The following is a 17,191-nucleotide window of genomic DNA, read 5'->3' on the forward strand; positions in this document are numbered from 1 at the left end:
GAACTTCTGTTCATCCACTTTCTCCATACCACACATTATTTTGCTAACTTAAACAGAACCAAACATTGTAAGGTTTTCCTTGTAGGGAAATTGACAGCAAGAACAAGTAAAAGAGGGGAAGACAATATGCTTCTAATTATAGTGAACTCTTTTTGATGATAATTCAAATTATTGCAGGCTCATAGCCAGACAACTTGCTAAAATACATGCTATTCATGCGCACAATGGATGGATCCCCAAGTCTAACCTGTGGCTGAAGATGGGGAAATACTTCTCTCTCATACCAACAGAATTTGCAGATCAGGAGTTACACAAAAGGTAGGTGTCTATTTCCATGACTGTTGTTCCAAAGCTCATGAATTTAGCATGGGGAAATATGCCCAGAGGTAAGGATAAATTGAGTGATCATCTGTCTTCAGCTTAGAAATGTAGAACAGAACTCCATGTAGCTTAAAGAGATTTAACATACTGTGTAAAGCAGCTTAATGAATAGCGCAGCTGAAAAACAAAAGAATGAAGGAAACCATGTTTCTATATCAAGTATGAAAAATAGGTCCTTGCTCATTCTGTGTGTGTAGAAACATTTCTTTGTTTTCAAACTTGAAAGGTTTCTGATGGATATCCCAAGTCCTCAAGTACTTCAAGAAGAGATGGCATGGATGAAGGAGAGGCTATCCAATCTGTGCTCTCCAGTGGTACTTTGTCACAATGATCTGTTGTGTAAAAATATAATCTACAATGGAAAACAAGGTAGGTATTGAACACAGCTGTAAGTAACCCTTAAGGATTGTTTTGTAATGTTTTGTATTTGTAGTACACAGTAAAAGCTTGGGGGTGGGGGTGGATAATTACAACTGAATGCTGTTTTAAATAACATTTGACTATACATAACTATTTGCCATTTGTTGCTTGATATATTCAATGTCATTGAAGTAGTTGTGTAGAAATACTTTTTTAATAGCTGTAACTACTAGCTTAATACGTAAGGGGTTACAGAAAAGAATAATCTCCTCCACTCTGTAGCAATCTATTATTTGTACCATGTTGTCTGCAGAAATTTCAAGGTGAACTGTTGTCTTAACTATCCTTGATTCAAACTTATTGTTTCCAACAGCCTTGGGAGCAAATGTCTCCAGGTTACTGTGTATTATCTTTGTATTCTGATTTGTCAGATATATTGATGACACCGAGGAATTCTACATGGTGAAGTATCTGGAAAGATACTTTCCAAGGCTCTGTTTATACCTGCTGATGAGGTACATAGGTATTTTTAAAGTTGAAGATTGGTTTCTAATTATGTTTGAGGTGAGGTTTTCTGGACACTGACTAATCGGATTTATCTTCCCTGTCAATGTCACCTGTAATTGAACTTTTGAAAAGAATGTATGTTTTCTAAAAACGGAATCATCTATACCTTACAAAAAGTTCTGACACTTAGTGATGATCTTGGGTTGGTGATACAGTTTAGTTAATAAATGCTCTACTAGGACAAGTTCAAAGCCAGCCTTGGGGGCTGCATGCTTCCTGCCTTCTCTTCCATTTGTTCCTTATATTTTTCTGCTGCACATGCAGCCTTTAAAAAAGTTGTCCCCTTTTTCAACAAAGACAGAAAGCCTGGTTTGAAGTTTGCAGACGAAGTTTAGAAAAGAATATTGTGCAAACCATGCTTGATATCTAGAAAGGAAAAGAAAATACACTGGAGGAGAAGGGAGGGAATGTAGATTCCTAAGGTTGGTTTCTGATTTGCAAATCATGGCTTGCCAGGAACTAGCATTACCTTTGCATCAGACCCTTGTCTGAGTTGAATCAAATTGGGATGTTCCTATTGAAGAGAAGGTAACATGTAGGAACTGGAGAGGGATGAAAGACGTTTTTCAAAGAATGTTGTGCCTTGAAATTGGTGCTCGCTTGATCTGAGGTAAAAATAGATGAGACGTGCCCCAAATAAATTATTTGTAGTGAAGGCAACATATTCAGGTAGAGCTTTTGGCAGGAGGGGATATGATGTGCAACAGTTGTCTTCTTTAACTGGTTAAACATAGGCTGCCTTGAGATCCTTTTTGACTGAGGAGTAGGAGCAAAATACTTTAAAATTCTAATAATGAGCAGTTCCCCATTGCTGATAAAACAAGTCACTGAATTAGACAAGTGTTTGAAATTCCTGAGATTATCTGCCTGGGATTTTCCTAGCCCAAATAATATTACTTACTTCATTGTGGTAAATATTCGTTAAACTTAGCCGGTTTTGCAAAAACAACTCCATTTTATGCTTGTCAAAAACAACGCCATTTTATGCTTGTCATACCATTAAATCTGTTCTATACAGTTTAAAGCTCTGAATTGTTTTACAACCATTTCATTCTAATCAAATTGCTTCTAAAGCTTTTTATAAAGGGTGCACCGGTAGCATTATGGTTCTTCTCTGTGAGGTTTTAGAGCTTAACACCTTCTAGTTCTCCTTGCAGTATCTACTGCCACGAAGATTGTCTGACCTACTGATGAGTCATGAGACCATTTGGGAATCTGTCTAGATCACACTCCTTAGATTTGACTTGGAAGTCTAAAGATAAGTTTGGGGAGAAAGAAGTAAATAAGAATTTTGATCAGATCTGAGGAAAGTGACTTCTCAATGTTTCTCATGATGGAACTTTTTTTTTTAACTGAGTGCCAAGACAAAAGTTCAGCTTTGAACATTGTCAACAGTTGTAGGCTTGACCTTCCCACTTTTGAAACAAATCTGCTGTCATTTTCTTTTATAAACAGAGTGGAGAATAAATGATTGAGAGCACTACATCATTTAAGAGCATTTCTACAAAAACCAGTGTGTGAGTGTTTAGCATTTGGGAACAGGGAGGGGGAGAGGGAGAATTCTCTATGAAAAATTTGCTTGCAACTTTTTAAAGGTGGGGGGAAGTACTAAGTGTATGTAGTAGCTAGATTGTATCTATTAAAGGTGCAGTTTTGGAATATTGCTGCACAACTCATGAACAGTAAGGGCAGATCTCAAGTGACCATTTCCCATCTAATGGTTGTTACCAAATGATAGTGTGACTATTATTTGCTAACTCCAGCTTAAGAGGTCTTGTGAACTAGCCCAAGCAGTGTTTAAGTCCCTCTGCAATGCTGAAATGTTGAGCATTGTTTTAATCTTGGAGTAAGTATGGCATGTATAAACTACTAAAGCTGTGTATTGTATTGTACTGGGAAACAATGTTTATGAAACTGATACATAATATTAAGAGGAACAATTTACTTTTGCAGTGGAAACTCAGCTTTAACTTAAGTTGGTTGTGAAGTGGAACACAAATTCTTAAAGAATGCAGTGAAAATGCCTGCATGCTAAACATGTTTTGCACGTTACTTGAATAACACAGTTCAAAGATGCAGTTTGTTCTCTGTGCTCTTCCCTTTTTAGTATCTTTTCACTTTTTATTCCTTGGAAACATGACCCTAACTAATATGCCATTTTGTCAGTTACCCTCTTAACTGTATTTCTGTTGAAAGTTGGCCTCTGGCAGTGAAGGTCTGTTGTAGTACTTGATTCACTTAGGCTAGTTCCTGTTTAGATCATAATACTTGCTTGTGGGTATTGCTTGATGTCAGTTTTATCTTCTAACTGGAACTCCTGAGAGAAAAGGCAAGGTTGAAATGTTTTAAACTAAATATAATTACCTCTTTCTCTTGTCTCTGCTTGGAAACATTTACATGCTTTAAAGGAAGAGTTCATTAATAAATCAGTTGTACTAAATGCTACATAACTTAAAGAAACTTCACGTAATCATAGTGCCTTGTACTCTGGCTTTATTAGATGATTAGCCATGCTTATGTTGTATTCATTTTCTTTTGTTAAGACACTAGTTCTTAACATGTTCTAATGTGTTCTTTCTCACAGTGCAATCTTATGTTCATTTGGAAGTAAGCCCCTCTGGCTTACTCTCTCATAAAGTGTTTAGGATTGCAACTTTAATTTTGCAACCTTGGATTCCAGACAAGTTGCATACAATTTTGCAGTGGTAAATTAAGCCTAATTTTATATGATTATATGTATTCATTTATTGTTGTAAGCCACCCTGAGGCTTCAGCGAATGGGGTGGCATAGAAGTTTACTAAATAAAAATAAATATTCAAAAGAACCAAATTATATCATCTACCTTTTACTTTACATCCACAGCAAAGCTGTAAAATGGGCTCTATTTTCTTTAAACATTAAATTTTCTGCCATTCTTAAGCATTGTCTTGTTCATAAGGAATGCTTCCTCTCTCCTCCCATTGCTGTAGTTGTTCCCTGCATGCCACTCTGTTCAGGAGTGTCCCTTTACCTTTCAGAGAGGCTTTTTGAAGGCCACAGATGGCTGTGGGGGAAGAGGGGGATAGAAAACTTCCCTTCCATGATTTTCCATAAGAGTTTTTTTAAACCTTATCTTTGGATCCAGGCTATTAGCTTGGAGGCACATGTTTTTATTAACTTTGTCCAACTGGAAACCACTCTTAAAGCCCATGATTTGTCAGTGTGGCTTTGCACTACAATGCTACAACAAATCTCTCTTGGTATGAAACAGTGATTGCTTACTTTGTATGTTAAGAATCCTTGTATCTACATGGTTGTCATCTCCCCGAGATTCCACTTTCTCCTTCAAATGAACTGGTTAGGACCCTAATGCTTAATCATCATTTAACATTATATGTGCAAGTCTGGTCCCCATCCCAGAGCTGTTCCATTCCATTCTTCCATTTTCAGCTAGCAGGTTGTTTTATCTAAAGCTGGACAAAGTATGGCTGGTATAAAGAGTATTAACAGTTCAAGTTTTCTACTTCCTGGTATGTCAGAGGAGGAGATGGGAGGTGGAGGTACACAAACCTAGAGCTTGTTTCAGTGTTGCCCCTGAACAGAGAAGTATTTTTCCCCTAATTCAGTAAGACAATGTCATTAAAATTAACACTGTTGATTAAAAATTTAGAAGTACAAAATTAACTTTGAATTTTAAATTCTTTTAATTTCATCTGTGTTTACTTTGGTGTTTCTTAGAATTCAAACCATTCTGTCTTCTGGTTTCTGCTACCAGCATACTACTTAACACTGTTCAGGTAGCAAATGTTAAGAAACATTTAACCCTAAATCATAGTGGTCAATTTATAGACTATTTTAAAAGGACTATGCTGCCAATGTGAGGTCTTGCCTTGTGCTGCTTCCTGCCTTGTTATGGACAAGGAACCACTCATGGATTGGTGGCCGCTAGCAGAGGCTTTGTTGAAAATCAACAGTGCTGAGTAGGAACTTGGAAATTATTTGGCTGCACTTACAGAAATAAGGTGAAGAGGCCCCAACCAGCTGGTGGAGCGGTAGCCTGTGGGCACCGGTAAGCAGCTGGAGAAAAAGGAAAAAGTAGAGATACAGGGGCTGAAGGCAGATTATGGCAGCTGGAAAGGAGAGAGATAGGCATGGGAGCTTGGCTCTTTGAGAACAGGAGGGATACCCAGAAGAGAGGCATAGATGGGATGGATAAGCCAAGCACTCCCTGCAGGGAAAAGAGTTCCCCTGGGGCTGGAAGCCTGAGGAGAATTCATTACGGTGAAAGAGGGCATGGCAGGCTGAGCAGACATGTGAGGAACATCCAGAAACTTTCTTTTTTGCATGGTTATTTCTCTTAAAAGGGTTTTCCAGAGATGAGGAATCAAGGCAATTGCCTTCATCCAAGGAGCTGCACCATAAGGAATTGAATTATTATAACAGGAACTGAATTATCTGGCACATCTGCTAACGTGGCTCATCCTCAGTGCAAGGTGTTGCCAGTTCTGACATTGAGAAGTACCATCATGTAGACTGATCCCTGCCTTATTAAACCTTTAGTTATTTACTCTAACCAAAGTAAAGCACATTTATTTTGTGGACTCCTGAGTTGTATGCGTCAATTACGGAATCCAAAGAGGAAACAGCATCTACTCCCATCCCCACCAATGGAAGCAGTGTAGTGCAAAATAACTTCCTACAGTGTCTATTATTTTGCTTTTGGAGCAGTAGATAGTCTGAATATGCTTATGTAAGGAAAATACCTTAATATCAGGCAGTTTTCAATTTTGTATAAACAGGAAAAGAAACTTCCATATAGCTGCTACTACATTACTCTGTTCACAGCAGATCACACAAAATTGGGCTTCAAAAATGAATTCTTCCAACACATACACTCAAGTATAATTTCACAGAAATTGTAGTTTAATAGATGCTTGAAACTTGGCAGTGGACTTACACAGTGCCAGCTGAAGCTTCCACTTGCAGCTTTACCTAATTCAGTTTACTGCTATTCCGGATATTAAATACTAAAGTTTTATTACCTTGCATAATACTTCTTTGATAATAGCTTATTGATTCTGACGAAACTCCTTGCAGAATGGCATTAGTACTGCATTATTCTGTACGGTATTGCCGCATTATTCTTTGTATTGACTGCAAATCTAAATGCATTTAATATAGTACTCAGTGTACATTCTCTCTCTTGCTTTTCTTTCCTCATAGCTCTCCCTTCCTAACAAGCCCTCCATCACTGAAAAGCTACAGTTGTTGATGGAACAGTTAAGCTGAGTTGGCCTTGAAAACATTGGTTGTATCAAATGCAGTGTTGAACGCAAAGGGAACTGCCTCCCCCTCCCCCTTTAGTCCTGTCAGTTGTGCTCAAGGGACTCTCGGGAACAGTCTAGGATAGCCTCCCCAACCTGGTGACCTTCGGAGATATTGGACCTCAACTCTCAGAATTTCCATGCAGCAGGACCATTGACTAGGAATTCTGGATGTTGCATTCCAGATGTGTCTGGAAGTTACAGGGTTGGGAAAGGTTGGTTTCTAGCATGTTGGGTGGAGAGCTGCAGTAAGGAAGAGCTTGTGCAAGCTGCTTCCACTTGATTCTGTCTCCTCTTGCAGCCCTTCACTCTGCATACTAGTTGCCCACATTGCAATGAATACAATGTTGGATGCACAGTGGACATCAATAAATGGCATTTTTTGGTTAGGATTTTCAAAACGGCCCTCTTTTAATAAAAGATAACTAGTTTTAAAGAATATATTGGATATCAGTTCTCCAGGGGACTTGGGGAACCAAGCTTTGTAGGAAAAAATGACAACCCTATATGAACTAACCCTTATTTATTCATTCACTATTTCATTTTTATACTACCCAGTTGCTTAGGCTGTCTGGGCTGTTAACAAAAGTTTGAAACATACAAACAAAGAAAAAAGTACATTAGACAATAAAACCACAGTAATTGTAACTGAATCAGCACAGAGGTATGGTAGTGGTATAGGATAAAATGCAATACTAAAACTAAAGTTAAAAAGTTAATTGTTTAAATACTAGGAAAATAAAAAGGTCTTCACCTGGCACTGAAAAGAATACGGAATAGGCACCAGGCACACCTCTTTGGTGAGTTCATTCCATAGCTGCGGTTCCATAGGTGAAAAAGTCCTTCTCCTGGTAGCCACCCTCCTTGCTTTCTTTGGAGGGCACTCTCGGAGAAGGACCCCCAAAGTTGACCTCAGGGTCTGAGTAGGTACATACGGGAAGAGATACTCCTTCAGGATTTTGACTCAGGCCCAAACTTCAACTGGCAGTCAATGCAGCTGGCGGAGGAGTGGCGAAATATGTTCCTGTAATCCAGTCCCCATTAACAATTTTGCTGCCCTGAATCAGCTGAAGTCTCTGCATCATTTTCAAAGTGCATTGCAGTAACCCAAAGGAGAGGTTAGCAGAGCATGGATAACTGTTGCTCGGCTCTCTCTATCCGGGTAGTGTTATGATTGGTATATCAGCTTAAGCTGATAAAAGGTGCTCCATGCTACTGAGTCTACTTGTGTCTAAAGTGACAGTTCTGGATCCAGGAGCACCTCCAGCTTGCTTGGGCTGAGTATCAGGTTGTTGGCCCTTATCCAGTCCATTGCCATGCTCAGGCACTGATTCAGAGCGGTCCTTGTGTCACCTTGGTCTGATAAAAAAGAGCGGTAGAGCTGAATGTCATCCATGCATTGGTGACACCTTAGCTGATACCTCTAGATAACCTCCCCCAGTGGTACTCTCTGGCATAACTGCCATGCCACAGAACAGTAATCCCTCGGCACCACCTTCTGGAATCGATCGGTCCAGTAGTAGCAGAACCAGTGCAGTGCTGCATCCTCCTAGCCCAGCCAGCCTATCCAAAAGGATGCCATGGTCCATGCTATCAGAAGTCTCTGTGAGGTCCTGGAGAATCAGTAGGGTTGCACTCCCCCTGTCTTTCTCAGGGTGACCAGGGCGGTTTCCCTTCCAAAACCGTGCCTGACTGAACCTGTGTCATCCAAGAGTGCCTGGAGTTGTTCAGCTACCACCCTCTCAAGTACCTTGCCCAGGAAAGGGATGTTGGCCACTGACCTATAATTGTTACCATCCTATGGGTCCAGATTAGGCCTTTTTAGGAGTGGCTTCATACAGCCTCTCTCAAAGAGGCTGGACCCATTTCCTTTCTCGAGGAGGCATTTACAACCTCCTGGACTCAAGTACAAATCCCCTTTTAGTTCATGCAAGCTACTCATTCTGCCATACAATTATATTTCGTAATGGGGCGCTTCTCTTCAGCATAACTGAAAATGGGTGCAGAAACTGATAAAACTATGCCTTGCCTGCAGACATGTTTCCTTGAAGTCCAAAACCAAAGGGAGCTGTGCATCTTGGAACCGTTCTCTCTCTCGCAAAACTTAAACTTAAGGCTGAGTTCCACTGCAATGCCATTCTGGAAAAGGAAGGGCAGTGAAATGCAGAACTTTTCTCTTTAAAGTTTTGTGTCTTATCAAATATGAGTTTGCCAAATTTTCTTCATCTGCTACAGATTAGGTATGTCCTTGTTGCTGCCAAGTGGCGGCGTGCACCGTGCTACTTAAAGGCACTGACTGGAGGTTTATCGCATCACTTGTTCGCATGCACCTCCCTCCTAGGAGAGCACGGAGCCTGGTAACAGCCTCATCTGTATCTTAGCTTCATTTTTTTTTAATTTTGTAATACTGTTAATTATAACTGGAAATTAGCATTTGAATAAGATCGAGAGCTAGCTGCTGGTGATAACGGCACTGCAGTCATGTATCGCTAAGTATAACTTGAGTGCAAAAGAATGTTTATTTTAGATAACTGCCTAATACGTTGTACATGCAGGCCTTTTACCTGCCATTTTATTGTGTTTTAAATGCAAACATTTGGCTAAAGATAGAAACGGGCTTCTCTTAAATGTTAGCTCCACTGTATGACAAAGCGATAATTAAGAAATAGTTGCATCTTTACTGGTAGATAAGATGAACTGAGTGGTTTAGGAAACAGCTGTCATTTAGAGGCTACGAGAGTTGATTTCATAACTTGCCTGTAGGGTATAAATTACTCTCTGGCTTGCTGTAGCAACATTGGTTTGGAAGTTTCTGTAGAACTTAAAGAAAGTTAAAAAGTTCTAAACGGATTCCAGAGACTCGCTTTCAGGGTTGAGAGTGCATGCCTATGCTTCAGACTTAGGTTGGCTTTGTCAGCTACCTTGCCACATTTGCTCAAAGAATCCTGGGAAACTAGATGCAGTGAGAGTGCAGAAAGCCGCTAGAGATCCCTGGCCTCTCACAGAATTCCAATTCCCAGTTTTTTCTTGAAAAACCATATTAGAGCCCATTACATTTTGTGGTATACACAAGGATCGCTGGCAAGATGTTATATAGCAGTGGGGAAATGTAATTCTTAAGCTCACACTGCACCATGTTTAAATAAAGTACTATTTACTATCGCAGCACCACAAAATTTTCCCACGATTGTTCATATGAGTAGCCTCAAGTGTCTTAGGAAAGAAGACAGTTGAGACTTTCAAAAATTGAAAGTATTGGTTTCCTCTGGTTTTTAGTTAAAAATCTAAGAACCACTAAAATGTCTGAGGAAAGGTTAATTGGAAGATTTCGTAATTTGCCTGAATGTTTGTTATAATGCATTATGCAGCTTTTTTTTGTTCTGATATTGGAGAAATGTTTGCCTGGGAGAATATGTGCCACAATATAAGCCAGGTAAAAACTTTTTATAGTAGAGTACAGTCCTGTGCAAAGTAACCAAAGACTAGAAAAATAATCAAAGGCCCAAGACACATATTGGTTCATGCAAAACAACTGCTATAGCCTTAAGAAAAGTAGATAAGGGTTGTAGCTGGTCAGATAAGCATTTATATATTAAGAGGCCAAGTGAGTCTCAGATAACTGATGCCCCTTGCGGTATGAAAGCAAATATGATGCTTAGATTTAACTGTTCAGATAATTAAGAGCATATGTCTTTAATAAAGAAGCATTCTGCTTGCTAGAATGAACAAGTCACAGAATCCTTGTCCTGGAATGTCTTAAATGCATGCAACTGAGCACAACAGGCTGGAACCGCAGTGGCATGTGTTAAAAGGCACAGTGACGTGTCTGAGTATTTTGCATACTTACTCTTACGAATTTTATTTTTTGTGTCTCGTGTAGGTAATGTTCAGTTCATTGACTACGAGTACTCTGGATACAACTACCTGGCTTATGACATTGGGAACCACTTCAATGAGTTTGCAGGTAGTTTAGTAATGCGGTTTTGCTATAGCCAATTAGTATGTATTGTCTTGCTGACACTTGGGTCAATGTGGGCCTGATGCAAGCTTACCTCCCTTTTACCCTTCTCCACCCATTGCGCTCTGAAATTATCCCTGGATTTGCTTGCTGCTTGCACCCCTCAGTGAAAACTCTGAGGTGGGCAGGGAAGAACTCCATTGTGGTTTAAACATACAAATTGGATCCTTCTCTGTGAAAAGTTGGAGGGTTGTTGTGTGTGGTGTTAAATGCAGGACTGTCCAGATAACACCATGCTGAGGAAGTATGCGAACAAGACGTGCCCTTGGATACAGAGTTTAGCCCTCTGTGCTTCTCTCTGCTCTTGTAATCTACATCTTTCCCCTGTGGATGCATGCTAGATTGTTCCAAAAGCAGTGTTCAATGGCAAAATAAGAACCAGCAGTCTGGGAGGAGGTTTTTACTCCCACCATACTATGGTTTGGTTAAAGATCTGAACTTAGGACATAATTCATACAGATTTATACTTTCTTTTTATTTCCTTTTATGGCTGTGCCACGTAAGAAGGTTGCATACATGGGTCATGTTTCAGTGTAGGAAAATCGCATCAGCACCATAATGTTCTGCAAAGGTGTGTACAGTAGGAAGCTTCAGTAATCTGTGATCCCTGCTCCATGGTACACACTAAAGCAAGTTCCTTTTTTCCTGGTCTCGACTTGAGTTTTTGGTGGATTAATCATCTGCCTTTTAGCCAATTACACAAAATTAAATCTGCTGATGTATTACCAAAACCAATGAGAGAGAGAATAAAAGAGTGTCTCGGGTGCTTAATAGAAAACCAATTTTTATAGCCCAGTGTATTTTTTAAAAAAAGTATTTTCCTTCATTGTGGCATGCAGTAAAGATTAAAGTAAATAGCACTCTTATTTGGTGCTATTCCAAAACATTTAAAAAAACAAAATGCTAAATAGTTGAACAGATTCCACCATTCATGCCAAAATGCTTATCTAGATTTTATGAAAGGTAAGTGTACATGTATTTAATTTCTCTGAATTAAGATCTGTTACATGAGTAAATCAGCTAGCAGGAAAAGAGTGATGATGAGAGAGTATACATCCTCATAATAAAAATAGTAATATTGCCTCCCTTAATTTAGTCTCATCTCATAAAAGGTTTAAAAAGGAAAGCCTTATTTGGTTGCAATCATAAACGCTTTTCATCCCTAATAAAACACACATTGCATACTTACATCAGAGTGACAATACTGAGTAGACAACACTCTTATTATATGATGAATATTCCATTGAACTACAACTGTATGAGCACAAACGATTTAGAAAGCCTGTTACCCCTCAGGAATTGAGAACTGTCATGCTCACACTTAAAACTTAAGCCCTGTGGCAAGAGAGGCAAATACTCTTGCTGTAGTTGCCAGGGGGCTCCCAGTCTTGTGAGCAGCTGGTAGCTTCCCTCCCGCTCCATCATGATCCTATCCTTGGGGACATAATCATTGATAAAAAATATTCATGCTGATTGCCCAAGCTTATTTCCCTTATGTTTATACCACCAATACATGAAAAGAGTAATTTTTCAGTGATTTTTTTAAAAAAATATGCATGCTTCAGAGTAGTAAACAGTTGAGTGTAGTGTACAAGAATAAGCATGCCCTGGTTTTTTCCTAAGGTCTGTATACTCTGGTGGGGCACTGTTTTGTATGATGATTCACTGTCATCTTGTTATGTTAATGTATTGGATAACAAGCAAGGGGTAACATGAAAATGCAGAAACTGCAAAATTTTCTGGAAATGTCTTTCTTTTTAAAAAGTACAACTTTCTTGTAGGAGTGAGTGAGGTGGACTATAGCCTCTACCCAAACAGAAAACTGCAGGAGCAGTGGCTGAGAGCATACCTGGAAGCCTACAAGGAATATAAAGGATTTGAGACAGATGTCACTGAGAAAGAGGTTGAAGTGCTTTACGTTCAAGTCAACCAGTTTGCCCTGGTAAGTTTGGCTTGTATATACTTCAGATACCCATCCCCAGTATGTTCTTGCTAACAGAAAACATATGCTAGATATTGGGCAATACCTGCATATTGGAAGTTGTATTGAAGAACCTGGAAATAAATCTTCTTCATACTTTTTGCATTAGTGACTGTCACAGGTCTTTGAAAAGTGGTGGTCTTGCTATCTTGCCTGTAGCTTGAGAGCAGAGAGAAACAATCTAGAATATAGAAGCGAGTTCAAATTACATGGCACTCTGAATAGGTTTCTCTGATTTCATGGTTGCATATATCCCAGTCCAAAAAGGCTTGTCAAAAACCCTGTTTAAAAAGAAACCCTTCTGTTTGACAGCTGTCAAAGGAAGCATTCGTGTAAATAGTGTGAGCTGCACTTTTCCTGAGCACTTAAGAGGCTTGAGAATGGATGGGAAAAGCATAGGGCACTGTTGCATCCACACTTAAGCTTTCGCCCTGTGGCAAGAGTGGCAAAGTACCCTTTTTGCATTTGCTGTGGGGCTCCCAGATGCCTGCTGGTGCCAGCTGTCCCAGCATGCCCAAGCAGTACTTGTGGGCAGCTGGCACTGGCTTCCCCACTCCTCACCTGAGGAACCATATTCAGTATACCTATAACTGACTGAGAAAACAGACATACATCCCCATAGTGAAGATGAGATGATGTTGGTGAGGTCTTGTTTTGACTGATTTGGGGACATACAGTTGAGCACTACTACCACAACCTGAAACTTTGTCATGCTTCAGGAAGTCATTTGTCTCACCAGTAAGATTTTCCTAGGAAAATGTAATGCTGGTTGCGGCATGGACAGTCCCTTCTTCCCCTCAGAAGAAAACTCCCAAAGTACCAAAGCTATTAGCAATACCTGAGTAACAGATTAACAGTATGTCTTAAGTTTAAATTTCCCAGAAGTGCATAAAATAGAGAGGGAGAATGGCATTGAAGTACGTATCCAAGGTTGCATTACGTAGTATCATGTTTTCTTTGTTTTCTTTACTATAATTCATTCCTTCTACTTTGCCAGTTCATAACATGAGGGTGCTCTGGACAGCTTACAACTCCTGAAGCCAGTCAGTAAAATAAACAATAAAATTAGTGAATTGTTAAAACACATCACATGATAAAATTATATAAAACCATTCATAACACAGTCAGATACAACCAAATAAATTAACAACCCAAATTAAATATTTTATTTTGCTTGTCAAAGACAACTCTTTGAATTAAGCCTGGCCTGGAACATGGAGCCAATAGAGCTGACGGAGCCTGCGTAATGTAACTCCTCTTGTTGTTTTAGTGGGCATTTACCACAAACATCTGAAGAAGCCTTTAACTCCATTGTAGCACTCCAGGATATGAGACTGTACCAACTGTTAGAGTAGTATGACAATAAAACCAGTGACTGAGGTACGTGGTGTGCTCCCCCCACACTGGAGGCATCCGAGATGCAGCCGGGCAGCCATCTGAGAGGGATGGGTTAACTGGAGCCCTGCACGAGCAGGGACTTGGATCCACTGGCCCCCCTGGCCCTGTCCAGCTTTGCTGTTCGATGATTCTATGAACTTCTGCTCTGGAGACTTTCTGGGGTCTTACACTGAGGTGGATGCAAGAGTGGCCTGTTGGGTTAAAATTACCATACCTTCAGATACAGTAAAATCCAATTTAGGATTCTTGTTTTGTTACAGAACACCAAGTTGGTCATTGTACTACTAATGACATGCTGAACATGTATGTTTTGGTTGCACTTCACTAATGTGTGTTTTTCTGCAGGCCTCTCATTTCTTCTGGGGATTGTGGGCTTTGATTCAAGCCAAATACTCCACCATTGACTTTGATTTTCTAGGGTAAGTAACAGTGCAGCAATAGATGTGTATTCTTAGAAGTGCGTTGGTATTTATTTACTCCAAGGCAAGTGTGTATAGGATTGTAGCCTAAGGCTATAGATCTTTGTGCTGTCTGTGACTTTCAGATATTATGACTTTAAAGAGTTCCCAAAGTGCAGGTACACTATTGGTTTTGAGATGCAAAATCCAGAATTTGAAGTTCCCATAGTTCTGTTTCTAAAATTAATACCTTCTTTTGCTAAAAATATTCTTTAGAGCTGTTAAGTGCTCACAAAGATTAAAATAGACATTTTAAAACGTAACCGCCTGCTGTTGAATATACTGAAACAAACTTTCCTATTTTGAGATTGTTAGCCAGGTGTCTCCGATGGCATCTGTTCACTTTCACACTGCAACCTGCATGTGTGTGAACACTTCTCTCTGTCTACATGTGGAGAGGTTACTTCGCATAAAGGCATGTCTCCAGCTTCGTGTGTTATGTAAGGAGTCCTGCACACTGGTAGAACTATGCTAGGCATGATCCTGAAAGACTGATGTGTCAGCAATAGCTGTTGAGGAAACCCAAGCCATGCTGAATATAGTCGTTTTCATTCACTGTGACAGAATCCCAACATAGCCAAAATTCAAACCAGTAGAGGCCAGTTTTGATGGATGAATGAATGATTTATTTATTTGAACTAAATTAATTGACTCTCAGGAAAAGCTGAGCTATCAATATGGAAGCACCTGCTTGGACTCTTGCTCCAGACATCCATTTCCTAGGTGGTCTCAATTGGTCAGTGACATGTCTGCAGTAGAAGGATAACAATGGACTCCTTCTGTGGCGGCAGTAGTTCATTTGTGGTCCTTCCACATATTTGGCCTACAGCTGTTAAGGTTGATGGGAATTGTAGGCCAAAGCATCTAGGGGGTCAAATCTGTCCAGTCCTGTTCTGCAGGGTGGTAAAGATGACAAGGAGGGAAAGTGGGTGCAGTGTTTGAAATGCTGAGAGATGCTCATGACGAAGTAAGACCTGTCGACCTCAGTGGGCACAGCCTCTAAGTCAACATGGTGGTGATTGCATTGTGAAAGTTTGCAACACCGCTAATTATATACACTTATTAAAATTAGCTGCTCTACTATTTTGGCATTACTAAGAAGAAGGCAAGGTATAACTGGGCCAGACTTACTGAGGTAGTTCACCTTTGACTGGATGAATAGCCTCAATCCACCAACCTATAACTGGTCCATCTGTTGTGGCATTAAAATCTCCCTTTTCCCCATAGACCGCAACTAAATTGGTCTGACGTTTCTCAAGTGTGTGAAAGACACTGGAAAACCACTAGATGGCAGGAAAAGCTAAAATTACCTTCTCAGTACTTCTACAAGGAGAGTCACAGTAAATTTTACAAAGGGAAGCAAGGCTTCATTTAACCTTTTTATTTCCTCATACAGGTATGCAATTGTTCGCTTCAATCAGTATTTCAAAATGAAGAATGAAGTCATGACTTTAAAACTTCCTGAGTAACAACTGAGAGCTGCAATTCCCCACATCTGGATAAAATTCCTTAGAGTTTTTTGTCTGAATACAAATAATGGAAAAAGTTAAGCATTCGTTAATTTTGTAATGTTCCTATGGTGGTTTTTGCTTTTCATTGCCTCTAAACAATCTTTTAATGTTCCACCTAAAATGAAAATCTTACTCATATTGTAGAGGGACTAGAAACATTAGATTTATAAAACATAGGGAGAACAAATTTAATCCTTTATCTTGTAATTTTTAATGTGATATGTGAATTATTTATTATGAATTTTAACATTCCACTGCTGCTTTGCATCAATTCTTTTTAAGGGAGGGATTCCTATAATACCATTACATTGGAATTAACATAAGTGATAAAATTGTCAAACTGCATATTACCCAAAATCTTTATGTGAATGGGAGCTGTTACACTGAATTACACAACAGAAGAATGCTGACTAGAGAAGTAGGTGTGGTGGGAGAAAGTAATTTTCATGTGGTAACACCTAGAAAACAAGTACAATAGAGGGAAAAACCAGACTTCCCTGTGTGTAATGTGCAGATGAAAATTTGCAGCAGCCGCAACTTCATTTGTGAAAGAAAATGTGCACAGATTTTACAGTTGTAGGAAGAGGCTTTTAACTTCAAACATAAGCTTTAAACGACCATTGTAGCTGCATCTCATGCCATTTCCTCCCTTAGAAAGGATTGTCCAAGAACCTTTGAATATTTTGGCATACGGTCTAAGGATGAACATTCTCTGATGCTGTCGTAGGAGCCAGCAGGACAAGCTGTTGAACCAGTCCTGTAGTGTTTGGGAGCAAAATAGTACCACTGAAATTCTGCCTTGGTTCAGTTGTTTTGGCTTTTATACTTTCTCTTGTCTACAGTCTTTAGATTTGTTAGTTGGTCGATTGTCCAGTTTCCTTGCTTAGATGATGGCTTGCCCAAGCCTCAAGATTAAATTTAAAGATCATTCTTGAAATAGATGACATTTGAAGAGTGAGGATTGTTCGTGAACACATTTTTTCTTTTCTTTTTTTCAAAAGCTATCCTACCAAGAATGGTTTGAACTTCAATAATGTGAAACACAAATGTTTACCTGTGTGTGTGTGTGTGTGTGTGTGTGTGTGTGTGTGTGTGTGAGAGAGAGAGAGAGAGAGAGAGAGAGAGAGAGAGAGAGAGAGAGAGAGAGAGAGAGAGAATGTGTGTGTGAGGAGAAGAATGGGGAAAAGGCTTTAAACTTTGAAAGTAACTGCAC

At 39.5% G+C, this 17,191-nt stretch overlaps 1 protein-coding gene across 2 annotated transcripts in view; it reads left to right on the forward strand.

Moving 5' to 3' along the window:
* Positions 1 to 17,088, forward strand: part of ETNK1 (ethanolamine kinase 1) — a 29,602-nt gene extending 12,514 nt beyond the window's left edge. For both annotated transcript variants that reach the window (XM_044452140.1, XM_044452141.1), the window contains 6 exons: positions 178 to 318; positions 608 to 750; positions 10,493 to 10,576; positions 12,412 to 12,572; positions 14,355 to 14,428; positions 15,864 to 17,088. In XM_044452140.1, coding sequence (XP_044308075.1) covers positions 178 to 318; positions 608 to 750; positions 10,493 to 10,576; positions 12,412 to 12,572; positions 14,355 to 14,428; positions 15,864 to 15,936 — 676 coding nt within the window. In that variant the 3' untranslated portion in view covers positions 15,937 to 17,088. The remainder of the gene's footprint in view (positions 1 to 177; positions 319 to 607; positions 751 to 10,492; positions 10,577 to 12,411; positions 12,573 to 14,354; positions 14,429 to 15,863) is intronic.
* The last annotated feature ends 103 nt before the right edge of the window (positions 17,089 to 17,191 follow it).

Source organism: Varanus komodoensis, unplaced genomic scaffold (genome assembly GCF_004798865.1).
Source record: "Varanus komodoensis strain SLA01 unplaced genomic scaffold, ASM479886v1 scaffold70, whole genome shotgun sequence".
Classification (NCBI taxonomy): Eukaryota; Metazoa; Chordata; class Lepidosauria; order Squamata; family Varanidae; genus Varanus; species Varanus komodoensis.